Source organism: Lepus europaeus, chromosome 18 (genome assembly GCF_033115175.1).
Source record: "Lepus europaeus isolate LE1 chromosome 18, mLepTim1.pri, whole genome shotgun sequence".
Classification (NCBI taxonomy): domain Eukaryota; kingdom Metazoa; phylum Chordata; class Mammalia; order Lagomorpha; family Leporidae; genus Lepus; species Lepus europaeus.
The window spans coordinates 6,886,009-6,912,322 of record NC_084844.1 but is presented as its reverse complement, the minus strand read 5'-3'; the positions used below and the strand labels follow the sequence as shown (position 1 = coordinate 6,912,322).

The following is a 26,314-nucleotide window of genomic DNA, read 5'->3' as shown; positions in this document are numbered from 1 at the left end:
CTGGGTCACCGCACGCCCTCTGGCAGACACAGGTACACAGGTAAGTCAGCAGGAGAAAGCGGTTCCCACTTGGAGCGCCCAGCGAACGAAGGCTGCTTTCCACCTTCCGGCTTGGCGTCGGACATCAGCGAGGTGGCCAGGGCCCAGGCGCAGCTGCCAGGCTCACTCTGACGGCCAACAGAACAACAGCAGACCACCCCAGAATGACCGGGAAGCCCCCTCCCCAGGAAGGTCTTTTCAAGTTTCCAGCATCCTGAGAAGGGTGGGCAGAGCGTCGAGTTGACTCCAGGACTCACGGAAAGCCGGTTTCACACGTGCTGTGCCTTCTCTTTAGTCTCCTTCCTCCTTATTTCCCAGGTAACCTGCCTGTCACTCTCCAGCTGTCACTCACCAATAAGCAACAGAGGGTTTTTACAAACAAGGTACCAATCAATGTGGGAGGAGACCGAACACTCCCCACGCACCCTGGCTCTGCCCCTCTGAGTGGTGCTGACCCCGCTGTGGAGTTCTCTGTGTTGTCTGTGTGTGTGTCTGTGTTGTGTGTGTGTCTGTGTCTGTGTGTCTGTGTATGTGTCTACGTGTCTGTGTGTGTCTGTGTGTGTGTCTGTGTGTGTCTGTGTGTGTGTCTGTGTTGTGTCTGTGTGTCTGTGTGTGTCTGTGTTGTGTGTCTGTGTTGTGTGTGTGTATGTGTCTACGTGTGTGTGTCTGTGTTGTGTATGTGTGTCTGTGTTGTGTGTGTGTGTCTGTGTGTGTCTGTGTCTGTCTGTGTGTGTCTGTGTTGTGTGTCTGTGTTGTGTGTGTGTGTCTGTGTGTATGTGTCTACGTGTGTGTGTGTCTGTGTGTGTGTCTGTGTCTGTCTGTGTGTGTCTGTGTGTGTGTCTGTGTCTGTGTGTGTGTGTCTGTGTTGTGTCTGCGTGTCTGTGTGTGTCTGTGTTGTGTGTCTGTGTTGTGTGTGTGTGTGTATGTGTCTACGTGTGTGTGTGTCTGTGTTGTGTATGTGTGTCTGTGTTGTGTGTGTGTCTCTGTGTGTGTCTGTGTCTGTCTGTGTGTGTCTGTGTTGTGTGTCTGTGTTGTGTGTGTGTATGTGTGTATGTGTCTACGTGTGTGTGTGTCTGTGTTGTGTGTGTGTATGTGTGTGTCTGTGTCTGTGTGTCTGTGTGTCTGTGTGTGTGTCTGCGTGTCTGCGTGTGTCTGTGTGTCTGTGTCTGTGTGTGTGTTGTGTGTGTGTCTGTGTGTCTGTGTTGTGTGTTGTATGTGTGTCTGTGTTGTGTGTGTGTTGTGTGTGTCTGTGTTGTGTGTGTTGTATGTGTGTCTGTGTTGTGTATGTGTGTCTGTGTTGTGTGTGTGTCTGTGTGTGTCTGTGTCTGTGTGTCTGTGTGTGTCTGTGTTGTGTGTGTTGTATGTGTGTCTGTGTTGTGTGTGTGTCTGTGTGTGTGTCTGCGTGTCTGTGTTGTGTGTGTGTTGTGTGTGTGTCTGTGTTGTGTATGTGTGTCTGTGTTGTGTGTGTGTGTCTGTGTGTGTCTGTGTCTGTCTGTGTGTCTGTGTGTGTGTCTGCGTGTCTGTGTGTGTCTGTGTGTGTGTCTGTGTTGTGTGTGTTGTATGTGTGTCTGTGTGTGTGTGTCTGTGTGTGTGTCTGCGTGTCTGTGTGTGTGTCTGTGTTGTGTGTGTGTTGTATGTGTCTGTGTTGTGTGTCTGTGTTGTGTGTGTATGTGTGTGTCTGTGTCTGTCTGTGTGTGTGTTGTGTGTGTGTCTGTGTGTGTGTCTGTGTTGTGTGTGTGTGTGTGTGTGTTTCCCTTTGGAGACCATGAAGCAGCCTGCGGTCTGCCTTCCACCCCTGTCTTTGCAGGCCCAGCGGGCTTTCTTTCTCCTTCCTTGCTTACGGACACGGGGAAGCCTGGGCCACGAGAGACAGCTCCCAGCTGCCCTGACGGCAAAAGCGTCTTCCACTCTGACGTGACTGCTGCTTTCAGTGTCAGGACAGGCGTGCACACGGCTGCCGTTAGATTCTGACGCTGCTGCTGATGGCATGTTGAACGTGGTCAACAATGAAAAGCATTTTAGCTTTCAAATGAGCCTTTAAAATCTTTTTTCTTTTTTTTTAACTTATTTTAATTTTTATTTGAAAGAGAGACAGATGGAAAGAGATCTTCCGTCTGCTGGTTCTTTCCCCCAGTGCTCACAGCAGCCAGGCCCAGGACCGGGCCAGGCCAAGCAGAAGCCTGAATGCAACCCGGCTGTCCTCGTGAGCCATCACCTGCTGCCTCCAGCAGGGAGCTGGGTCAGAGCAGCGGAGCCGGGGCTTCATCCGGGTGCTCCTGCAAAGCCTGAATGCAACCCGGCTGTCCTCGTGAGCCATCACCTGCTGCCTCCAGCAGGGAGCTGGGTCAGAGCAGCGGAGCCGGGGCTTCATCCGGGCGCTCCTGCAAAGCCTGAATGCAACCCGGCTGTCCTCGTGAGCCATCACCTGCTGCCTCCAGCAGGGAGCTGGGTCAGAGCAGCGGAGGCGGGGCTTCATCCGGGCGCTCCTGCAAAGGTCGCAGGCGTCCCGCGCGGCAACTTAACTGCTATGCCAACATCCAGTGGGGACTGTTTCCGTCAGACACATTTACCTCCGCATGTGCTGGGAGAAGTGACCGGACAATCCAAACACGGAAAACAAAGAGGAGGTGCTTCTTTGTAGTGATTGCCTTTTTTTTTTTTTTTTTTTTTGACAGGCAGAGTGGACAGTGAGAGAGAGAGACAGAGAGAAAGGTCTTCCTTTTGCCGTTGGCTCACCCTCCAATGGCCGCCGCGGCTGGCGCACCGCGCTGATCCGAAGCCAGGAGCCAGGTACTTCTCCTGGTCTCCCATGCAGGTGCAGGGCCCAAGGACCTGGGCCATCCTCCACTGCCTTCCCAGGCCACAGCAGAGAGCTGGCCTGGAAGAGGGGCAACCGGGACAGAACCCAGTGCCCCGACCGGGACTAGAACCCCGTGTGCCGGCGCCGCTAGGCGGAGGGTTAGCCTAGTGAGCCACGGCGCCGGCAATGATTGCCTTTTCTTGAAAACTTACAAGTGCACTGTCTCATAAGCTACCTTCACAGGAAGTCATATTCTCAACAGGAAGGGCCCAGACCAAAGCGCCCATTGGGCCAGCTCTGTGGGCTCGCCTCCGCCCCTGCCTACCTCGGGAGAAGACGGCACGTGCTCGGAGCTCAGAAAGCGGGCCAGAGGCCTACGTGACAGAAGCCACACTCCACACTTCCTGTACTCGATGCGGGCTTTAGAATTCACAATTTGTCTTAAAGCTGTGAGCCCTGCAATGTTCTCTGGTCGTTGTCAAGGTCTCAGCTGTCTCTGGACTGGGAGTAACAGCGCACGGGGGGGGGGGGGGGAGAGGAAGGGAAGAACTAAAGGAGGGAAGAAGGAAGGGGGGGGGAGGGAGAGAGGAAATAAAGGGGGCAGGGAGGGAGGGAACAGATGTGCTTGAAAATTGGCGAAACGAGGCTGGCATTATGGCACAGGGAGCTAAACTGCCACCTACAAAGCTTCCATCCCATGTCGGAGCACCAGTTCAAGTCCCGGCTGCTCCACTTCCAATCCAGCTCCCTGCTAATGCACCTGGGAGAGCAGCAGAAGATGGCCAGGTACCTGGGTCCCTGCCACCCACATGGGAGACCTGTATGAAAGTCCTGGCTCCTGGTTTCAGCCTGGCACAGCATGAGGAGTAAATCAGATCGAACATTCTCTCTCTCTCTCTCCTCTCTCCTCTCTCTCTCTCTCACTCCTTCTCTCTCTCTTTCTCTCTCTCTCTCCTCTCTCTCCTCTCTCTCTCTCTTTCTCTCTCTCTCTCACACACACACACATACACATTGCCTTTCAAATAAATAAATTTAATTAAAAAAACCTGCAAAACTAGTGAGTCCCGTTTTGTCCACAGACTGATTACTTCTGCATTTAAACAGCATAGCTAAGACCTTGTATAACAGACGACAAAAGGGCTGCTCTAAAAAAAAACCTTGCCGACATGCCAGGGCTGGGTGACGGCAGAACTGGCTACAGAGAAATACCAAGGGTGCAGAAACTACGTCCAAGGAAGCAACTTGTTATCCTCTTCTTATCTTTTCACTCAAATTTAACACAGACTGAGTTCCAGTCGCTTAAAATAGTCTTAACTATAAATTACACGGCTAAAACCAGAGAATGAGCTAACTGTTGGCTCACCGTGTACCAACTCCCAATCCAAGCGCTTTATCTTCCTTTCCATTTGAGCCCTTGGAAGCGGACACCCCATTCTGCAGAGCGGAAAACAAAGTCCCTTGTCCAGAAACTGTGCACTGAGGCAGCTCGTGCTGCACTTCCACCTGCAGGATGCGTGACCTTGAGCAACCGACACTGTGGATGCGTGACCTTGAGCAACCGACACTGTGGATGCGTGACCTTGGGCAACCGACACTGTGGGATGTGTGACCTTGAGCAATCGACACTGTGGGATGCGTGACCTTGAGCAACCAGGTCCCCACGTCCTTGCCCGGGAGAACAGGGCTGACCCAGCATACTGTAAAGGCTGTGTGGAAGGACGGACCCTCGGGAATCACCGCATGACCACACAGAGGCGCCCGGGACACAGCAGCCAGCCCTCACCTCTAACAGAGCAACAGAAGGCCCGAAAGTCGTTGGTTGTTGAATGGCTAACCAGTCTCCAAAACTGCCTGATGGCGAACCACGGCTTCTAACCCTGCAAGCCGGGGCACAGGCTGTGTTGTCTAAGCTGGAGCTCACTTTCTGTCTACACAGTGTCCCTGCTGGCTGGGGGACTCGATGCCTCTGCTAAGTCTAAGTCAACTCTGGTCTCCACCACAGTGGACTGGGCACAACCTCCCACCACCCTAGGCTCCCAAACCAGCTCGACAAGGCCAGAGCATTCTAGAAACCGGGCGGCTCGGAGCACGCTACCAAATGCCAAGTCCTTATCCTTCCATGACCGTGGTGGGGCTGAGGCTGGGGCCTGGTGCGAACCACAGGAGGAGGGCAGTGCCACTCAGCCTGGGCCTGTGACCACCTGCGCTGCTCGTGGGTCCAGCCAGAAACCGATGGCACATCCCAAGGGGCTTCGCTGAAATCAAGGCGATACAGGAGCTGCCTGGGGAGGTGGGCGCCGGCCCGCGGGAAGCAACGCGGGAGGGCTGAGGGACCAGAGACCTGTGAAGGTGGGCACCCATTTCAGGCCTAGCAGTGAAGGGCAAAGGCTGGGAGGAGGGTGTGCGAGCCCAGCGAGGGTGGAAGCCATGGAGAGAACGCGACCCACCGAGCCCTGGGCTGCACAGCCGTGGGAGATGCCCCTGATCTCCCAAGGCTGCCCTCAATCAGACCGGAGGGCGAGAGAGCCGAGCCCGCAGATGTCACAGAGTCAAGAGGGTCCCAGAGTGGTGTGTTTGGGGCAAGGATGCTATCCCCCCATAGCAGAGACCCAGCACTATCACACCTCCCAATGTCTACTAAAACAGCTGCAATGGGGCCGGTGTTTGGTGTAGGTTAAGCCTCCACCTATGATGCTGGCATCCCACATGGGTGGAGGTTCGAGTCCCAGCTGCTCCACTTCTGATCCATCTCCCTATTGATGTACCTGGGAAAGCAATGGAGGATGGCCCAAGTCCTTGGGACCCTGCACCCACATGGGAGACCTGGAAGAAGCTCCTGGCTCCTGGCTTCAGCCTGACCCAGCCCCATTCATTGTGGCCATCTGGGGAGTGAACCAGCAGATGAATGGTCCTTCCCTCTCTCTCTAACTCTGCCTTTCAAACAAATAAATCTTTAAAAAAATTTTTGGCTGGTGCCACGGCTCACTAGGCTAATCCTCCACCTGCGGCGCCAGTACTCCGGGTTCTAGTCCCAGTTGGGGCACCGGATTCTGTCCCAGTTGCTCCTCTTCTTCCAGTCCAGCTCTCTGCTGTGGCCTGGGAAGGCAGTGGAGGATGGCCCAAGTGCTTGGGCCCTGCACCCGCATGGGAGACCAGGAGGAAGCACCTGACTCCTGCCTTCGGATCAGCGCAGTGCCGGCCGTAGCGGCCATTTGGGGGGTGAACCAACGGAAGGAAGACCTTTCTCTCTGTCTCTTTCTCTCACTGTCTAACTCTGCCTGTCAAAAAAAGAAAAAAAAGGTTTTTTTGAGGGGCCGGCACTGTGGCAAAGCAGGTTAAAGCCCCGGCCTGAAGCGCCAGTTCGAGTCCCGGCTGCTCCTCTTCCAATCCAGCTCTCTGCTATGGCCTGGGAAAGCAGTAGAAGATGGCTCAGGTCCTTGGGCCCCTGCACCCATGTGGAAGACTCGGAAGAAGCTCCTGGCTCCTGGCTTCAGATCGGCATAGCTCCAACTGTTGCGGCCATCTGGGGAGTGAACCAGCGGATGGAAGACCTCTCTCTGTAACTCTTTCAAATAAATTTTTAAAATTATTAAAAAAAAAAAAAGCTGTAAATCTCAACATTTTCAGGAAATAACCAGGGGACCGCACAGAAGCTGCAAAAGGGATGGAGGGCAAGGTTTCCAGCCACTCGGGCAGCTCTCAAGGTAGCACACACCCAGAAAAATCAACTCTGCCTTGGACACGGACATCACACAAAGCCACCCACGGTCTTCCTCGCAAGATACACGCTCAGGCAGCCTTTCCCACCACTGCCCACCGTATCAAAGCGATGACCAGGCTACTCAACCGGATGTAGCCAGATGGCTGCATTCTCCCCCAAACACTGTTTGCAAAAGGACTCACACTGCAAATTCTCTCATGTCCAAGAATTCAATTATTTTATCATCCGGTTCTGGGCAAAGCAGGTTTGACGTCTCTGATTTATTTTACAAAATTCGAACTGGGGCCGGCACTGTGGCGTAGTGGATAAAGCCGCTGCCTGCAGTGCCGGCATCCCATATGGGCACTGGTTTGAGTCCCGGCTGCTCCACTTGCAATCCAGCTCTCTGCTATGGCCTGGGAAGGCAGCAGAAGATGGCCCAAGTCCTTGGGCCCCTGCATCTGCATGGGAGACCCAGAGGAAGCTCCTAGGTCCTGGCTTTGGATTGGCCCAACTCCAGCCATTGTGGCCATTTGGGGAGTGGACCAGTGGACGGAGGACCTCTCTCTTTCTCTCTCTCTCTGCCTCTGCCTCTCTGTAACTCTGACTTTAAAATAAATAAACAAATATTAAAAAATAATTCAAGCAAAACAGGATCCAGACTGTGGCATGGCAGATTAAGCTGCCACTTTCAATGCTGGCATCCCACATCAGAGCACCGGTTCAACTCCTGGCTGCTCCACTTCGCATCCAGTTCCCTGCTAATATGCCTGATGCCGGGGAAGGCAATGGAAGGTGGGCCAAGTGCTTGGGCTCCTGCACCCATGTAAGAGATCTGGATGGAGTTCCAGGCTCCTAGCTTCAGCCTGGACCAGCCTTGGCCCTTATGGCCATTTGGGAAGTAAACTAATGGATAGAAGAACTCTCTAACTCACCTTTCAAATAAATAAAATAAGAAATAATTTTTTTAAAAAGAGTTTAAACTACACAAAAACAAACAAATGTCACACCCAGGCTCAGCGTCCCAAGCAGACCAACTTAGTGAGGCTTCCTGTAGGTGCGCCTCCACCCAAATCCACAGTTCGCTCACAGATCCCACTTCTCTGGTCTGGGTCCTTGAACTTGAAGTGCTCCTCATGTGTCACGGGCTGACACTTAACCGGCTTCGGCTGTGTGAAACCCAGGGTGGGTATGATCCTGCCGAAGGCTCATCCCAAGGAAAAGCTATTTAAAATCCAGCTCTCCCTGCAGTCATGCTGGATCCGGGAAGAAAATATCCCACCACCACGTATCATTAGAGCCAAACATTCTCGGGTTGTAGCTGTGGGCACCGGGAAGCCACTACCTTTCTCTAGGTAAGCAGAGGGCAGCATCACTACAGCAGAACCAAAAGCCATAGAGGAAGTCTGCAGAGTGAGAACTTGGGGCTGGCGTTGTGCTGCGACAGGCCAGGCTGCAGCTTGCAAGGTGGGCATCCATCCGCATGCCTGCTGAGTCCCGGCTGCTCCACTTCCCATCCAGCTCCCTGCTCATGGGTCTGGGAAAGCAGCAGAGGACGGCCCAAGTGCTTGGGTAACAACATCCATGAGGGAGATGAGGTTGGAGTTCCTGGCTCCCGGCTTTGGCCTGGCCCAACCCTGGCTGTTGCAGACATTAAGGGAATGAATGGAAGCTCGCTCGCTCTCTGTCTCTCTCTGTCTCTGTCTCTGTCTCTGTCTCTCTGTCTCTCTCTCTGTCTCTCACAGCATTTCAAATAAATACATAAATCTAAATTTTTTAATATTTACGTATTTATTTCAAAGTCAGTTACATAGAGAGAGAAGGAGAGGCAGAGAGGCAGAGAGGCAGAGAGAGAGAGAGAGAGAGAGAGAGGTCTTCCATCCGCTGGTTCACTCCCCAGATGGCCACAACAGCTGGAGCAGTGCCAATCCGAAGCCAGGAGCTTCCTCCAGGTCTCCCACAAGGGTGCAGAGGCCTAAGGACTTGGGCCAACTTCTGCTGCTTTCCTGGGCCATAGCAGAGAGCTGGGTCAGAAGTAGAACAGCCAGGACCTGAACCGGCATCCATATGGAATGCCAGCACCACAGGCGGCGGCTTTACCCACTACACCACAGCGCCGGCCCCCGATAAATCTAATTTTTAAAAAGAGCTTATGTCTTCCCCCAACGGCATCCAGTGCAGAGCTGGCCACCAGCAAGGACACACTGGTGAGGGACATGAAGTGTGGGATGTGGGCTCCACTAACCCCCAGCGTGCTGAGGCCCTGGGAGGTCCCCTTCACTGTGCACGTGGGTTCTATGGGTTCCCTTCGTCAGGTGCAAGGCCTGTGAAGTAAATAACCAGCGCTCCCATCACAAATGTCACCTCCAGTGGACACAAGCTGATAACCACCCCCAGAAAGATAAGGCTCTCTTAATCTCATTGGCATCTCAGCCAGGAGCGAACACCAAATGTCTGGATCCCACCGGGCAGCACGCAGCCTTCCACCCAGCCCGGCTGACTCGTGGGGACACAGTTTCTCCCTCCCTGCACCAAGTTGCCCCTTCTCCCCTCCCCTCTGCATCGTGATCGGATCGCTCTCCTCGCCTCCCTCTGCTCCCCCCCCCCCCCCCCCCCCCCCCGTCTTTCTCCCTTACCCACCTCTCCCAGCTCGGCCAGAGTTTACACCTGCTGTTTCCACTTCCCTGGGTGATCTCTGTCTCTTCCTTCTCGATCTGTTTCCCCAGGTGCCCAGCCCCGCTCCCTCCCAGCTCCACCGGCGGACGCCCCTCCCTTCGACACCACGGGGTTCAGAGGGCTCTGTTGGGGTTCACAGAGGAGCCGGGTGTGACACGAGTGAGAACTGCCCTGCTGCTTTTACTACTTCTCCTGTTGGGCGCTCGAGGGCAAGAGACTCCTTTGCTCTTTCTAACAAAGCCTTTGCGGAAGGATGAAGTTATTTCAGAAAGTCCATGGATTATTTCTTTTTGGTCCAAAAAAATTTATAAAATCCATGCATATAGCCGGCGCCGTGGCTCAACAGGCTAATCCGCCTAGTGGTGCCGGCACACCGGGTTCTAGTCCCAGTCGGGGCGCCGGATTCTGTCCCGGTTGCTCCTCTTCCAGGCCAGCTCCCTGCTGTGGCCAGGGAGTGCAGTGGAGGATGGCCCAGGTCCTTGGGCCCTGCACCCCATGGGAGACCAGGAGAAGCACCTGGCTTCTGGCTTCAGATCAGCACAGTGTGCCGGCCGCAATGCGCCAGCCATGGTGGCCATTAGAGGGTGAACCAACGGCAAAGGAAGACCTTTCTCTCTGTCTCTCTCAGCGTCCACTCTGCCTGTCAAAAATTAAAAAAAAAAAAAAATCCATGCATATCAGGAGGTCTTCAAAATGTCATGGAAGATACATATTATGAAAGTAACAAGGGGGCCAGCCTTGTGGCATAGCGGGTTAAGCTGCCGCCTGTAGGGCCAGCATCCCATATGGGCACCGGTTTGAGTCCCGGCTGCTCCACTTCCCTTCCACTGCCTGGGAAAGCAGTAGAAGATGGCTCAAGTGCTTGGGCTCCTGCACCCACATGGGAGACCTGGAAGAAGCTCCTGGCTCCTGGCTTCGAACTGGCCCAGCTCCGGCTGTTGTGGCCATTTGGGAAGTGAACCAGCAGATGGAAGATATCTCTCTGTCTGTCTGTCTGTCTCTCTCTCTCTGGCTCTGCCTTTCAAATAAATAAATCTTTGAAGAGAAAGAAAGAAATAGCATGCAGGGATTTCAAATAAATTTTCTGCACCAAAATAAACTTTATCTTTTAATTCCATTTTCCACAAACTTTTGCAGGACCCTGGCTCTCTGTGACTTTGCAGCTTGCACACATGACGCGTTTGCGAACATTTACTGAGTCGCTGGGTCTGGGAGCACAGGTCTCCGCCCCCTTTGCACCTGCTAGACCACATACTGCACATGGCATGTGGTGTCTGCATAAATCTGCTAAAACGCCTTCTATTTTAGGCAGTATCCTGGCTGGCTTTCTGTATGTTTATCAAAAAAGTAAGGCGAGGCCTGCCCCCTCAATGTTCAGACTGAGATAGGAGAGTACGGACGGGCTTAGAGAAACTGAGATGTCACACCCTAGCCTTCCAGCTTCAAGACACTTGGCCACCAGGCCCAGCCACCCTGTGTGTCACCTGCCCCAACCACTGCAGCGTTCCTCCAGCTTGGAGCCACACACTGCCCGTAGAATTCCAGAGACCCTGCCTCAGGCCGAGGGCAGGGAGCAGCGTGGGGACTGTGTGCGTGCCGACCAGAATGGCACGGGCTGCTTGCCTCTTAATGTTCAGAAAAGTCCTTCGAAGCTAAGAACGCAAGGGAGTGGAAAGATCGCGGACTTCCACAGCCAGACAACCTCAGCCGCTGGGCTGCCATGTGGCCTCGGGCAGGGTACCTGGTCCTGCAGAACCCTGGCTTTGTCTGGATCACCTGTGCCAAAGGAGTATGGTGACCTGTGTGGACTCTCCAGATGGCGCTCAAACCACAGCTACTGTTACGGGCAGAATGCCTAGTGCTACGGTTTAAACACAATTTGGGCCAGCATCGTGAAACAGCAGCTGAAGCCACCACTTGCGACGCCAGCAAGCCCTATTGGAAGTGCCGGTTCAGGTCCCAGCTGCTCTGCTTCCAAGCCAGCTCCCGGCTAATGCACCTGGGAAAGCAGTAGAAGACAGCCCAGGTCCTTGGGCCCCTGCACCCACGTGGGAGACCTGGATGAAACTCCCCGCTCCAGCCTTTGGCCTGGCCCAGCCCCAGCAGTTGCAGCCATCTGGAGAGTGAACCAGCGGATGAAAGACCTCCCTCTCTCTACCTCTCTCCTTAACTCCTTTCAAATAAACAAATAAACCTTAAAAAAAAATCTATCCCTGGGAGCTAGCACTGTGGCGTAGCTCCACTTCCGATCCAGCTCCCCACTAACGTGCCTGGGAAAGCAGTGGAAGACGGCCCAAGCGCTTGGGCCCCTGCACCGCATGGGAGACCTGGAAGAAGCTCCTGGCTTCAGCCTGGTCCAGACCTGGCCATTGCGGCCACTTGGAGAGTGAACCAGCACATGGACACACACTCTCTCCCCCTGTCTCTGTAATTCTGACGTTCAAACAGAAATAAATAAATTTAAAAAAAAAAATCTCTCCCTGAAGATTGAAGGACACTTTAGGGTGGTCACACAATACACACACACTCATCCCCAAACCAAGACTAAACTAGGGCAACAGAACAAGGGGGCGGTCCCGTCACTCGTGTACTTCCTATACTCTCTGTCCCTCCGTCCCCCGCAGGGTGCCTGGGGCAGCTGTGGAAGCCGGGCTCTCAGCCCAGGAACCTGGTTTTGCCAGGTGCAGCTGCCAGGCAGAGGCGGCCAGAGAGGATGGGGCTCCCTTGTTCAGGGGCCTGGAAAGGAGGCGCGGAGAGTGAGGAGCCGAAGACACGTTTCCTCCAGTCCACCCTGAGCCCACACCGGAAGACAACGTGGGCCTCCAGCTGTGCTCAGTTCTGCGGGCAACGGAGCGACAGCGGCATCTTCAGGGCATTCGGAGGAACTCGGCCAGGGAGAGAGGACACGCTTCCCAGTGGGGACAGCTGGCCTTTCTCTGCCTGAAATTACAGGCGCCGTGCACCTGTGCTAGCCACCTCCAACACGACACTGGACAGGCTCGGGGGACGGGCATGCAAGAGCCAAGGGACACTAAATATTCACTGCCCAAAGCACCCACAGGTGGATTCTGGGGAAGACATCCTGGTGGTCGCTCACGGCAGCCAGGAGCCTTGCCATCAGCGCCAGCAGCTGCGAGCCGCCGGACTCACTGCCCCTGCCGCCCCACATCGCTACCAAGATGCGATGGGAACCATCCCTGCTTCTCAGCATCACCGGCTCTCCTTCCAACGTCCCAGGTGCTTGTGTCTGATCGGCCAGCCCCAGGCTCTGGCCGGGGCTGCGAGGGGCCCTGCCCAGACAGAGCCGAATTTCCCAAACAGAGAAGAGATTTTGTTCACACCGGGGAGGGGAGGCAGAGTGCTGCCAGCAGGGCAGGGCTGCGGAGACGGCAAACTTCAGACCTGCCACCAAGTGGCGATCTGAGTTAGGGGAAGTTGAAGTTCTGGAGAAAGTAACGCAAAAATGCAAAACTCCAGTGGCGACCCTCACTTGCCAGCTAGGCGCACTCCGGCAGGGAAGGGAGCCTCTCTGGGCTCTTGTCATGCACAAAACAGGAACATTCTTTTCCTACCTATCCTGCGGAACTTACACGCACAGCAGATTTGGTAATCGGGTGGGCAGGCACTGGAAACGGTAACCTCCCGCCTCTCGGGGTAAACCCAGGTTGCCATCTGCACAATGAGAATGATATTCCCGACACGGCAGGGCTACCGCGAGGTAAACTAGAATACTGTCGGTGGTGGTTTATTTGCAGGGTGACATTAAGGTTTGCCTCAAAGTAATGGAACCTGTAGGTGGGAAAGGGAGCAGGGAGAGCCAAGACCAACCACGGGGAGGAGAAGGGAGCCGGCGCCGTGGCACAGAAGGTTAAGCATCCACCTACAGTGCCAGCATCTCATACGGGCACCAGTTCAAGTCCTGGCTGCTCCACGTTCAATCCAGTTCCCTGCCAATGCGCCTGGGAGAAGCAGCGAAAGGCAGCCCAAGTACTTGGGTCCCTGCCACCCACGTGGGAGACCTGAGTCTCAGGCTCCTGGCTGTGGCCTGGCCCAGCCCCTGCTATTACAGGCACCTGGGGAGTGAACCAGTGGATGGGAGACCTCTTTCCATCTCTCTTCTCTCTCACTCTCCTTTTCAAATAAAATTAAACACCGAGGCCAGCGCTGTGGTGTAGTGCGTAAAGCTGCTGCCTGCAGCGCCGGCATCCCATATGGGCACTGGTTCAAGTCCCGGCTGCTCCACTTCCAATCCAGCTCCCTGCTCAGGAGCCTGGGAAGGCAGCAGAAGACGCCCGAATACCCGGGTCCCTGCCACCACAGGGGAGGCCTGGACTGAGTTCCAAGCTCCTGGCTTCAGCCTGGTCCAGCCCGGGCTGTCGGCAGCATTTGGAGGAGCGAATGAGAAGGCACCCCTCCCTCTTTATTCCTTTCAAATAAATAAATATATATATATTTTAAATCAAGTGCTGGGGTTAGCCGCTGCATCCGACGTCCCCTGGCCAGTCCTCAGGCTGCGGCCCCCAGCAGGAGAGGTGAAAACACGGGGCTCAGGGTCTCTCCTAGACGTGCCCGGGGTCGACGACCCCCAGCCAGCAGCGAGCGGCAAACTCGCGCCTCGGCCCGCAGCGCAGGAGCCGCAGGGGTTAACGCCAGGGAAGGGACCAGCTGAGTGGCAGACGCTGTCGCAGGGTACGACGTCCGCGGGGACCTGGAAGGTGACCAGAGCGCACGAAGGCGGCCTGAGCTGCACCGCGAGAGGCTGCACCTGCGCGCGCGGAGGTTTCGGGCCACCGCCAGGCTCCGGCGGGCATAGTCCAGGTCCGTTTTGGACCCCATTCGACCACCTGGTCCCCCCTTTCACGGAAACCTCGCCGGCGCCGCCCACCGCCCTCTCCGACCCGCCCCCAAGGCCCGGAACGCACGCGGATCCCCTCGGGGCGGAAGCACTTCCGCCCCTAACCAAGATGGCGGCAGGGCGGGGCGAGAGGGCGGAAGTGGCCGGTGGCCGGCGGCCGGCGGACCCGCGCGCCATGGCTGCCACGGCCGCTCCTCCCGCCATGAAGCGGCTGGATCTGCGCGACCCCGCGGCGCTCTTCGAGACGCACGGGGCGGAGGAGATCCGCGGGCTGGAGCGCCAGGTGCGGGCGGAGATCGAGCACAAGAAGGAGGAGCTGCGGCAGATGGTGGGCGAGCGGTACCGCGACCTGATCGAGGCGGCCGACACCATCGGCCAGATGCGCTGCTGCGCCGAGGGGCTGGTGGACGCCGTGAAGGCCACCGACCAGTACTGCGCCCGGCTGCGCCAGGCCGGCTCGGCGGCGCCCCGGCCGCCCGAGGCCCCGCAGGTCAGTGCGCGTCGGCCCCGCCCCCGCCGCGGCGCCCGCGCGTCCTCACCTCCCGGGGCCCCGAACCCCGAAAGTCGCTCGCGGCTGCCTTCGGGGCCTTCGACTCGCTCGCCTCACGCCGGGCCCGCGGCCTCGCCCCTCCGCCGGGGGCTGCAGGGAGGTGGCTCCACGCAGGTCCGATTTCCCCTTCCTGCTGACCCCTGGGCCCCCGGCTGGGGCTCCGCGGCCCCCGCCCCCTGCGAGGGGAGGCCCATGGGCGGCTGGACCTTGTCATCGCTGTCCTGCTTTCCCCGCACCCGGCTGCGGGAGGGCGGCTTGCGGGTTCCGGGAGCGTGGACCCCATGAGCAGGGCTCTGCAGCCACAGGACTGCGATCCAGGGGGAACTTGGTGGTGGGCAGAACCGGGTGCAGCTGGCCCCCACCTTCCCCGCCCGCGCCCCCTCCCCCGGGGGCCAGCCCAGGCGTTCTTGAGATTTGTGTATTTATTTGAAAGTCAGACTTAGAGATCTTTCCTCCATTGGGTCACTCCCCAGGTGGCCGCAGTGGCCAGGGCTGGACGAGGCTGAAGCCAGGAACGTCCTCTGGGTCTCCCACGGGGGTGCAGGGGCCCAAGCACTTGGGCCATCCTCCACTGCTCTCCCAGGTGCATTAGCAGGGAGCTGGATCAGAAGCGGAACAGCCAGGACTCGAACCAGCATCCATGTCGGATGCTGGCGCTGCAGACGGCGGCTTTACCCACTATGCCATAGCACCAGCCCCTAAGGTTTTTAAAAAGCTGTTTTGTATTGTGCCTGATTTTAGAAAGGTATTGATTTTCAGTTGGTGCTGTGGCCTAGTGGGCTAAGCCGCTGCCTACGGCGGTGCCGGCAACCCATATGGGCACCGGTTGGTGTCCCAGCTGCTCCACCTCCGATCCAGCCCCCTGCTAGTGCTCCTGGGAAGGCAGTGGAGGATGGCCCAAGTGCTTGGGCCCCTGCACCCACGTGGGAGACCTGGAAGAAGCTGCTGGCTCTGGATCGGCCCAGCTCCGGCTGTTGTGGCCATTTGGGGAATGAACCAGCAGATGGAAGACCTTTCTCTCTGTCTCTCCCTCTAACTGTACCTCTAAACAAATAAAAAAAAATTTTTTTGACTGTATTGATTTTTCATGGTGCTCTTATCTGAGTTATTCCTAGATCCACAGTGTGCTCGGCGTGAGACCAGCCCCCCAGTTCTTTCTGTTCTGAAGGAGCCTGAGGTCTGGTCAAGGAGCCTGAGGTCTGGTCAAGGCAGTCCATGGCACGTGGCCCCCAGACGTGGGAACAGTGTAGGAGAGCAGCAGCTGAGGGTAAAGGGTGGTTAACTCCTGTTTCCCTGGGAGCCTGGAAGGAGTGGGCGGAGGCTTGGCCCTTCTCTGCACGGAGGGGCTGTAAACGGGAGACGAGGTTTGCAGCGCCGGCGTCTTAGGCCACGTGTGCTGCTCTACCAGTAGCCCTGAGATTCGGTCATGTACAGGAAGAGCAGCGTGTGTTCTCCCAGTTCTGGGGTCCGGGAACTCCAAGGTCAAGGTGTAGGCGTTTCTCCGGTGCTGCGTCCTAGGTGGCCAGCAGATGAGCCTCTATAAAACGGCCCAGGGGCCAGGGCTGTGGCGTAGTGGGTCAGGCATCCCATGTGGGCGCTGGTTCGAGTCCTGGCTGCTCCACTTCCGATTCCTCTCTGCTGTGTCCTGGGAAAGCAGAGGAAGATGGCCCAAGTGCTTGGGCCCCTGCACCTGTGTGGGAGACCTGGAAGAAGCTCCTGGCTCCCGGCTTCAGGTCGGCCCAGCTCCGACCGTTGCTGCCATTTGGGGAGTGAACCAGCGGATGGAAGACCCCTCTCTCTCTGCCCCTCTCAAGTAGATAAACACATCTTTTAGAAGATTTTAGAACAGATAAAAGGGCCTAAGCTTGCCGCCTCCAGCTCCCCCACGTGCACAGAGGAGATGGCGAGGGCAGAGGCTCCTGCGGTGGGGGAGTAGGCGCAGATGAGCTGGGAGAGGCCTGGAGACTGAACCAGAGGAAGCGTGCGTGTGGGGCTGGTAAGGAGGAACGGCAGAAGGTCCTGGCGGGGCCACTGCTCGTGATGCTGGCTTCCCGTATGGGCACAGGTTCAAGTCCCAGCCACTCCTCCTACAATCCAGCGCCTTGGCAAACAGTGAAAGATGGCCCAGCCTGGCTACTGCAGCCATCTGGGGGATAAGCGACACACAGAAGCACACACATTCTCTCTCTCCCTAACTCTGCCTTTCAGTAAACCTTTTCTTTTTAAGGGACTGGCATTGTGTTGTAGTGGGTAAAGCTACTGCCTGCAACACCAGCATCCCATCTGGGCAGCGGTCCGAGCCCCGGCTGCTCCACTTCCCATCCAGCTCTCTGCTGATGGCCTGGGACGAGCAGTGGAGGATGGTCCAAGTGCTTGGACCCCTACCAGCCACACGGGAGGCCCGGATGAACCTCCTGGCTCCTGGCTTCGGCCTGGCCCAGCCCCGGCTGTTGCCATCTGGAGTGGGAACCAGCAGGTGCAGGATCTCTCTCCCTCTCTCTCTGACTTTCAAGTAAATAAATAAATCCTTAGAGGAGGAGGATCCCTCTGCGGTGGGCTTGCCTCTCTGTGGGCTTGAGCAGAGGTGCGCCTCCGTCAGAAACGCCTGCGGGACCTTAGACCCCTCCTGGTGGGTGACCACTGGCCGTGCCCCGAGGGCCCCCCCGGCCGCAGACCTGGCCTTGACCTCGCTCTGCCTTGTTCCTGCGCGCCCCTCCCCGCAGCCGCGTCAGCTGTCGCCGAAGTTCTACAGCATGGCCGCGCAGATCAAGCTGCTCCTGGAGATCCCCGAGAAGATGTGGAGCGCCATGGAGGCCTCGCGGTCCCTCCACGCCACGCAGCTCTACCTGCTCTGCCGCCACCTGCACAGCCTGCTCCAGCTGGAGTCGGCGGCCTCCCGCAGCAGCCCTGTGCTCGCGCGGTTTCCCATCCTGGTCCGGCAGGTGGCCGCAGCCAGCCACTTCCGGTGAGAGGCTCGCCCCAGCCCCCAGCCCCCAGCCCCCAGCCAAGACCCCGTGACGCTAAGCGCCGCCCCTGCGGTCTTGGGGACCGCGCCGAGGCTCCTGCCCAAGGTGTGCGGCGTGCCCGGTCACTTTCCAGGTCGACCATTCTGTACGAGAGCAAGATGCTGCTCAGGCGCCCGGCGGTGTCGGACCGCGCCGTGGCCGAGGCCCTGTGCTCCGTCATGCTGCTGGAGGAGAGCTCTCCGCGCCAGGCCCTCACGGACTTCCTGATGGCCAGGAAGGCGGCCATGCAGAAGCTCCTCAACCAGCCGCACCACGGTGGGTGCGGCTTCGCGCCAAACGCTGGTCCTTGCGTGGGGGCAGGGAAGCTTCCAGAACCTTCTCCGGTTCCAGCTTGGCTGCAGGCAGTGGCTTGCTTAAAAGCGGCCGGTTTCTTCTCGCAGGTTCGGGTATCAAAGCCCAGATCTGCTCCTTGGTGGAGCTGCTGGCCACCACCCTGAGCCAGGCGCACGCCCTGTTCTACACCGCGCCCGAGGGGCTGCCGCCCGCCCCGCCGCTGCCCTGCGGCCTGCTCTTCTCCACCCTGGAGACCATCACGGGCCACAGCCCTGCCGGTGAGCTCCCAGACAGCCTGGCCTTCGTCCGGGTCGTTCAGTGAGTGTTTGCCCAGCCTCTTCCTCCACACCCTTCGTGGAGGCCTGGGCCAGTGGTCAGGGCAGCGCTTGGACTCCTGAATCCACAGGTGCCCTGTGACGTCAGCACGGTAACCGCGGGAGGGCAAAGCCAGGCTGGCCCGGGAACGTAAACCACAGGGCCGCACAGACCGGAGAGCTTGCGCTCCCTCACGCTCGGCTTCCTCTGGGGGCCCGCGCCTCCTGCCTGTCCCTCTCGGCCAGGTGACGGTTGGCTAACTGGTGTGGTGCAGGGGCCTTAGAGGGCCCTGGGTTCTGCACGGTGGAGGGTGCCGAGCTGCCGGAAGACGAGGAACCGCGCCTCCCAGTGGGGCCCAGCGCCTGGAGAGCCGGGCCTCGCCACCCAGGAGATGGGTGGTCACCCGTGCTTCCTCCGCCTCCCGGGGTGGGGTGGCCGGTCACCGTTGGCACCATCGCTGCTGCTTTCAAGTGCCGAGGGCCGCACTGCTCACTGCTTCTTTCTGCTCCTCCCTCTGGGCTCTGCCCCTCCTCGGCAGGAGGCCACCTCACTCCTGGTGAGGGGCCCTGGACGTGCGCGCTCTCTCCCCTGCCTCGGGGGTCTGCTCTGACCTGCGCAGAGGAGAACCACGTGGCGGGCGGCAGTGCAGTGCCCAGAGCTCGCGCGGGCTGCCCCTGCCCCCTCGCGCCCCTGCCCCCGCCCTCTTGTGCCCCTGACCTCGAGGCGCCTCTGCCTTTGCCCCCTCACGCCCCGGCCCCCGCCCTCTCTAGGGAAGGGCACCGGCGTCCTGCAAGGGGAGATGAAGCTGTGCAGCTGGTTCAGGCACCTGCCGGCGTCCGTCGTGGACTTCCAGCCAGCACTCCGCACCCTCGCGCACCCCGTCAGCCAGGAGTACCTGAGGGACACCCTGCAGAAGTGGATCCTCATGTAAGAGCCAGGCAGCATCCAGGGCCCGGGGTAGCAGGAGCAGAGCACCGTTCCCCCAGGGGACTGGCGCGTGGCGGCCTCTCACTCGGGCCCATCGCGACCTTCGTGGGAGAGCCAGGGAGGGAGTCAGCCCTCCAGAGTTTACGTAGACAACTCTGGTTCTCTTCATGTGGGGGGCTGCACCTCTTTGAGTTCTGCCGCCATCCCATGGGCTGCAGGCTTCCATGCCCAAGGGGCAGCTCGTGCTGGGGCCACAGACCCCACCCCCACCAGGACACCCTGAGTTGTCAGGACCCAGGCAAGAGGCTATTCAGACGGAGTCCTGCGGTTTTTCTGAATAAACCTGTGAATCAGCCCAAGGAAAACGATCCCCTTGCAGGTGTAAGGAAGACATTAAAAACGGGATCACCAGCCTGCTCATGTACGTCAAGAGCATGAAGGCGCTGGCCGCCATCCGGGACGCCGTGTGGGACTTGCTCACCCACGAGGCCGCCAGCCACAGCTGGGACGTGATTTGCCGGCGGCTGCTGGAGCAGCCGCTCTCGTTCTGGGAGGACATGATGCAGCAGCTGTTCCTGGACCGGCTGCAGGTGAGGGGGGGGTCACGTGGCCCTGGTGGGGGTGCAGCCGGCAGGCGAGGTTCCTGCGTGCCGTCTGCGCTGCTCTCTCACGGAGAGCCAGGCTCTGGAGTGGAAAGAGACAGCAGGCCTCTGGCCGTGGCCCAGGCATGAGCCCATGCCCGTCGGAAGGGCCACGTGGTCCCGAGCGTGGTAGCGAGCGCCCCGGATGCTGGGAGACACTGCCGCCCCGGCTCTGAGCGTGCCTTCAGGAACAGTGACGGGACCTGCTCTCTCTCTCTCAGACGCTGACGAGAGAAGGCTTCGACTCCATCTCCAGCAGCTCCGAAGAGCTCCTGGCTTCAGCTTTGCAGGAGCTGGAGGGCAGCGGCAGCGGCAGCTCCCCTTCCAGCAAGCACGCCCACTACGAGCAGAACATGTGCCTGTTTCTGTGGTCCGAGAGCGCCGGCGACCTGCCCTCCGACGCCGCCTGGGTGACCGTGGCGAACCGGGCTCCGGCAGCCGGCAGCGGCCTCTCCATGAAGGCCCGAGCCGTGAGCCCCTGCGTGCAGAACTTCTGTTCCGCCCTGGATGCCAAGCTGAAGGTTAAGCTGGATGACCTCCTGGCCTACCTCCCCTCCGAGGAGTGCCCCCCGCCGCAGGCCAAGAACTCTGCCTTTGACAGGTACGCGGATGCGGGCGCCGTGCGGGACCTGCTGCGGGCGCAGTCCGCGGCGTGCATCGGCCGCATCACAGGCCGTATCCGGGCAGAGCTGCAAAGCATTGAGGAAGCCCTGCAAGGGCAGCAGGCTGCCCACAGCGGGGTCCAGCTGCACGCCGTCCTGTTCATGGCCAGGCTCTGCCAGTCCCTGGGAGAACTGTGCCCCCATCTCAAGCAGTGTATCGTGGGAAAATCTGGGAGCCCCGAGAAACCAGCCAGGGAGCCCCGGGCTCTGAAAAAAGCAGCCAAGGGGAAGGGTCAGGACGTCGCTCCCACGCAGGCCGAGTGGCAAGAAGTGAAAGAGATGCTGCTGCAGCAGAGTGTGCTGGGCTACCGGGTGTGGAGCGCCGCGCTCGTGAAGGTGAGCGATGCCCCGGGCCCGTCTGAGCCCGGCCTGGCCCGGCCCGGCCCGCCTCGGGCAGGCCCTGCGATGGTACGGGCACCTGCGGCTCATACGGTAACTTCTTCGCCCTGTCCACGCATGCCCAGGCCGGCAGATGGGACACGTGCCGGTTTCCTTCCGTCAGGTGACAGTGACGGCCTCCTGCCTGGCCGAGAGCCCCTACTTGTGTTCCTCGGCCGAGTGCCGCACTCCCTTCATCTCCACTGCATCTGATGTTTGTGGCTAATTAGCAACAGGATTCCCTCCTGACACCCATAATTAGCCTAAAGAAGAGTGATGCTGGCCACACCCCACCCCACCTGTGCTGGAGATCACAGGTTTACCGCAAATTGCAGGCCCTTCCAAGGCTCTGGAGAGCTCACGGGGACATTCGCCTTTTATCTCCAGGCCTTGACTCAGGGGTTCGCCCAGTCATTGCTTCTAGATGACGCTGGCTCCGTCCTGGCCACGGCCACCAGCTGGGATGAACTAGAGATTCAGGAGGAGACCGAGTCTGGCGGTAGCATCACGTCCACGATCCGGCTGCCTACACAGGTGAGCAGGTCGCACCGTCACGGGAGCCCTGGCTGGCCGCGGGGAGGCTTGGCAGTCAGGCCACACCACTGTCTGGGGAGCAGCTGGAAGCTGTACTCGGGCCGCGTCAGGAGTGGCTGGTCGAGAAGTCACTTCGCGAGTCTGCCTTCGGGTGGCAGGCGCTCCGTGCTGAAGGGAACCACTGACCATTAAGTGACAACAGCAGCATCACACAGGCCTGCCTGCCGGGCCACCCCAGACCGCGGAGGGGATGACGGAGCAGGACACTGAGCACGGCGCTTCGTGTCTGCCAAGTGGGCTACCTGCCGGATGCCGGGCTGCAGAGGCCCAGCTCCCAGCACACAGGCCTCGTGAGGACCAATGTGTCCACTTGTGCTGTGCGCCGTTGCCGTGGCGCAGGTTAACAGTGTGACATCCTTTGGTCTGTTCTAGCCGTCCTGGTACGTACAGTCCTTCCTGTTTAGCCTCTGCCAGGAGATTAACCGGGTCGGGGGCCATGCCTTGCCAAAGGTGACGCTGCAGGAAATGCTGAAGAGCTGTATGGTCCAAGTAGTGGCTGCCTACGAGCAGCTCTCGGAAAAGCAGAGGAAGGTAGGTGTTTGAGCGCCTCGGCGTTCTCCTGGGCGTGGGCGCCTGCAGCAGGGATTCCGGGTTTTTAAAGAGGACACAGGCCAGGCCCGGGGCCTGTGAGGATGCTCCGTCTTGTCGGGAGGGCCCGCCTTCCAGCTCCGCACGTCCCATCGCCCGCTTCTCAAGGGTCAAACCGACTGCGCTTCAGAATCGTAGAAGGCCCAGCCAGTTGCACACCGTGGGCTTTGGGCAAATCACGAACCTCTCAGCTCTCAGGATCAAATGCAAACCGCCCGAGAATGGAGCCCCCGCCCCCGCCCCCGGGCTGTGAAGCTGGGCAGGCACAGGCGGTCACTGCAGGGGCCTCCACTCACTCCCTCCCACCTCCGCAGAGCAGGCTGCCCGCGCCTCTGCCCCTCTGCCCCTCTCCTTAGTGACATCTGAGAACCAGGGGCCGTGAGGGTTTGGGGAGAACTCACTGTCCGCTCTGCCGAGCGGCTTCAGGGCCTCTCCTCCAGGCAAGGGGTTGTTTCCCCTTTACAGTGACCTACAGCCCCTGAGGCCACTCTCGGATGTTTTAAGATGTTTTTACTTATTTATTTTTTACCTGAAACATAGGGGGACAGAGAGAGACGGATTTTCCGTCTGCTGGTACACTCCCCACGTGGCCATAACAGCCAAGACTGGGCCAGGAATTCCATCCATGTCTCCCGCATCCCTGCTGCCTCCCAGGCGCATCAGCAGGAAGCTGGATCAGAAGCAGGTTGGCCAGGACGCATGTAGGCCCCCCACTGAGGGGTGCAGGCACCCCAAGGGGCAGCTTCACGGGCTGTGCTGCACGGCCCAGCCTGCGGCCTGTTATCAGAGGGCTCAGTCTCCTCCCGGCTGTTAGCATTCCAGTTTTAAGACCAAGTTTCCAGGCCAGCTGAGGCCTACTAGGCCAAGACTCCACGTCAGTACTGGTCCGAGTCCTGGCTGCTCCACTTCAGATCCAGCTCCCTGCAAATAGCCTGGGAAAGCAACAAAAGATGGCACAAGTGCTTGGGTCCCCGCAGCCACATGGGAGACCCAGAAGCAGCTCCTAGTTCCTGGCTTCAGATTGGCGCAGCTCTGGCCATGGCAGTCATTTGGGGAGTGAACCAGCAAATGGAAGATCTCTCTGTCTCTCCCTCTATCTGTAACTCTGCCTCTCAAATAAATAAATCTTTAAGAAAGAAAATGAGAAGGCCGGCGCCGTGGCTTAACAGGCTAATCCTCCGCCTTGCGGTGCCGGCACACCGGGTTCTAGTCCCGGTTGGGGCGCCGGATTCTATCCCGGTTGCCCCTCTTCCAGGCCAGCTCTCTGCTATGGCCCGGGAAGGCAGTGGAGGATGGCCCAAGTCCTTGGGCCCTGCACCCGCATGGGAGACCAGGAGAAGCACCTGGCTCCTGGCTTCGCATCAGCACGATGCGCTGGCCGCAGCGGCCATTGGAGGTTGAACCAACGGCAAAAAGGAAGACCTTTCTCTCTGTCTCTCTCTCTCACTATCCACTCTGCCCATCAAAAAATAAATAAATAAAAGAAAATGAGAATTAAAAAAAAAAAAAAGACAGGTTTCTAACATAGCCTAGTTTTGCTGTTGTGGGAGTGAACAGGCCGTGGGCATAGACAGCGTCTGCTTAGCCAGCACTGAACTGCTTCTCCTGATCTCTCCGTGGCTGGGGCCTGGGATTCATTTGCAGAAGGAAGGTGCCTTCCCAATAACCCAGAATCGGGCACTGCAGCTGCTGTACGACCTGCGCTATCTCAACCTCGTCCTGACAGCCAAGGGTGAAGAGGGGAAGAGTGGCCGAAGCAAACCGGACTCCAGGTGCCGTGTCCTCCCTGCTGGGCTCTCCCCCGCAGATAGTCTCAGCTAGAGGCTTGTCAACCTTAGGGTGTCATACAAGCATGCCTTCAGTGGAGACCAGACTTCAGATTCTGAACTGTGATCTGGGGTATGCAGTCCAGCGCTCTTGCTGTGCTGGGCGGTGGACTGTCCACACTGTCCTAAGCCAGGACGGCCAGCAGTTAGGTGCACTTAGGGCACTCCCCACCCTAGCAGTGTAAGCCACCCGAGGGTGAGACGCTTCTTAGCCCGGTCCTGCATGCCCATGCCTTACACAATGCATGCGTGTTTCTAGCAGGGCAGATAATGGCCACCCGCTGCACACATCCATGGTCAGGCCAAGTCCGGGGACTCCCATTCCTCTGAGGCAGCCCAGCTGGGCTCGGGGTGCCCTCCCCAAAACCAGGGCATGGGGAAGGAACGGCCTTGCTGCAGGTGAAGCCCGCCCTCCGAGCACCACCACAGCACCATCGCCAGTGGCGAGTGGGAAAAACCAGCAGTTCAGCAGAATCAAAACCCCTTCCAGCACGGAAATACCGGCAGGTTGGTTTTTATCCTAAAAAAGTGTGGGGTATAATGGTCTTCATCTTCTTCCCAGGATTGAGAAGGTAACGGACTACCTGGAAGGACTCATTGACCCGTTTGACCTGGATGTGTTCACGCCACACCTCAACAGCAACCTTACCCGCCTGGTGCAGCGAACCTCTGTAAGTCAGGGCAACAGGCCCACGGGAAACCGGGCCCCACACCCCAGAGCCCCAGCACGGATGCAGCGTGAGGAGGCGTTAGCTCGTGTGGTCACGAGGCTGAAAGAGGACTGGACAGTCTGAGATGCTGAGGCCACCCGGGCTGACCACTGCAGTCCCGGGTAAGGATCTGTGAACGCTCCACCCGGCCCCAGAACAGAAGTAGGCGGCCTGCAGGACTGACTGAGGGGGATGGCGAGGAAGTCACTCTGACGCCTGAACACCCTCAACAGCACGTGACATAGCGCCAAGTTACTGAGGTGGCGTTTCCCCACGGTGTTCCCGGCAGGTCCTGTTTGGACTGGTTACTGGGACGGAGAATCAGTTCACCTCGAGGAGCAATGCATTCAACTCCCAGGAAGCCCACAACATCCTGCCCCTGGCATCCAGTCAGATCAGGTACCTGCGGCCGGGGCTCCCGCGCGGCCCCACCCCCGTTCCAGGCTGGCACCGCTGACATCCTTCCTCTTGTCTTGGAGGTTCGGGCTGCTCCCCCTGAGCATGACAAGCAACCGCAAGGCTAAGCTGACCAGAAGCGTCCAAACCAAAGCCCAGGTTAGTGCCAAGAGCGAGGGGTTCATCTTTGTGGATCCTGCCCCTGTCTCCCACCAGGCCACCCAATTAACTCCCTTTTTAAACAATCGATAAAGAACAGAATGACAAAATACACTAAAGATGCTTTTAATGGCGACGCAACAGAGAAGTACAAGGTTTTACTAGCTCGAGCTAACAGAAGTTTTAAAAGATGCCCATGTAGCCTCGTAATAGAAACGTTACCTAGAAAATACGCAGGGCAGGGTGGAGACGTAGCTGCGCTGCCTGCACAGCAGCGTGCCTCTTTGCTTGGAAAACTTGGTTCTGGTGGGCAGAGCAGGATCCTCCTGACTTGGACTTGGTGGGAAACAAGGCTGCTGCCTGAAGTTTTACGTTTTCTTGTTCACACACGTTTTGTTCCAGTAGGATGCCATCCACTAAGCCTGCAGGAGTCCTCCTTGGTATTTCTGAATGGTGTTGTGTTTGTGTGTCTTTGAGAGCGCAAACGGCTTGTCTGCCTACCACGTTTAGCTGTTGTTGGCTGTACTGTTAGACAAAATATTAGCAGTGTGTCCCTTCCATATTCCCTGCCATCAGACCCTGAAGAATTCTCATCAAATATCTGGTTTTAAAATTTGAGAGATGGTAGTGGAAAAGAAAATGCTCGCTAAAACCACTCACCGGGTAAGCACAGGCCTTGCCGACTTCCCTCCACGCCGCGCCTCCACCTGCACCTCACGTGGCCCGCCTTATCCGTGCTCGAGGCGGCGGCGTGGAGGGGCCGCCTGTTTGCCCTCTGCCTGCGACAGTCCTTCTTTTCGAGTCGTGCTGTTCGCTAAGTCCTCCTCACATCTCGACACACAGCAGTCTGGACTCGAGCTCCCCCTGCTTCTCAGCTCCCCCGTGTGCGCTGTGTGGACTCCGAGTGCAGGGGCGGGTGAGGCGGAGGCTCGGGTGGACGTTAAGGCACTTTCCTCTGCATCCCATGGCAGGCTGACCCCCCGGCGCTCTCCCGAGCAGAGGACCCAACGACGCACGCCGGCTCCCTGTTCAGACAGCTCGTGAGCGAGGAAGACGACATGCCTGCGCCGTCGTTGTTCAAGCTTGGCTGGCTGTCCAGTAGGACTAAGTAGCATGGGAACAAACCCGCCTCTAAATAAATACTACTGCGTCACTTCTAAAGAGGCCCCGCTCGTTTGTCTGTAGCCACACCCGTCTTT

General features: G+C 58.3%; 1 protein-coding gene across 1 annotated transcript; it reads left to right on the top strand.

Moving 5' to 3' along the window:
- The first annotated feature begins 14,227 nt into the window (after positions 1-14,227).
- Positions 14,228-26,276, top strand: COG1 (component of oligomeric golgi complex 1). Its single transcript, XM_062216927.1, has 14 exons — positions 14,228-14,560; positions 17,344-17,585; positions 17,720-17,901; positions 18,027-18,197; positions 19,005-19,161; positions 19,541-19,751; positions 20,024-20,800; positions 21,230-21,376; positions 21,809-21,967; positions 23,669-23,796; positions 24,413-24,521; positions 24,850-24,959; positions 25,040-25,115; positions 26,087-26,276. The coding sequence occupies exons 1-14, from the start codon at positions 14,246-14,248 to the stop codon at positions 26,225-26,227; spliced, it is 2,925 nt and encodes a 974-aa protein (XP_062072911.1). The 5' UTR covers positions 14,228-14,245; the 3' UTR covers positions 26,228-26,276.
- Positions 26,277-26,314: the final 38 nt, after the last annotated feature.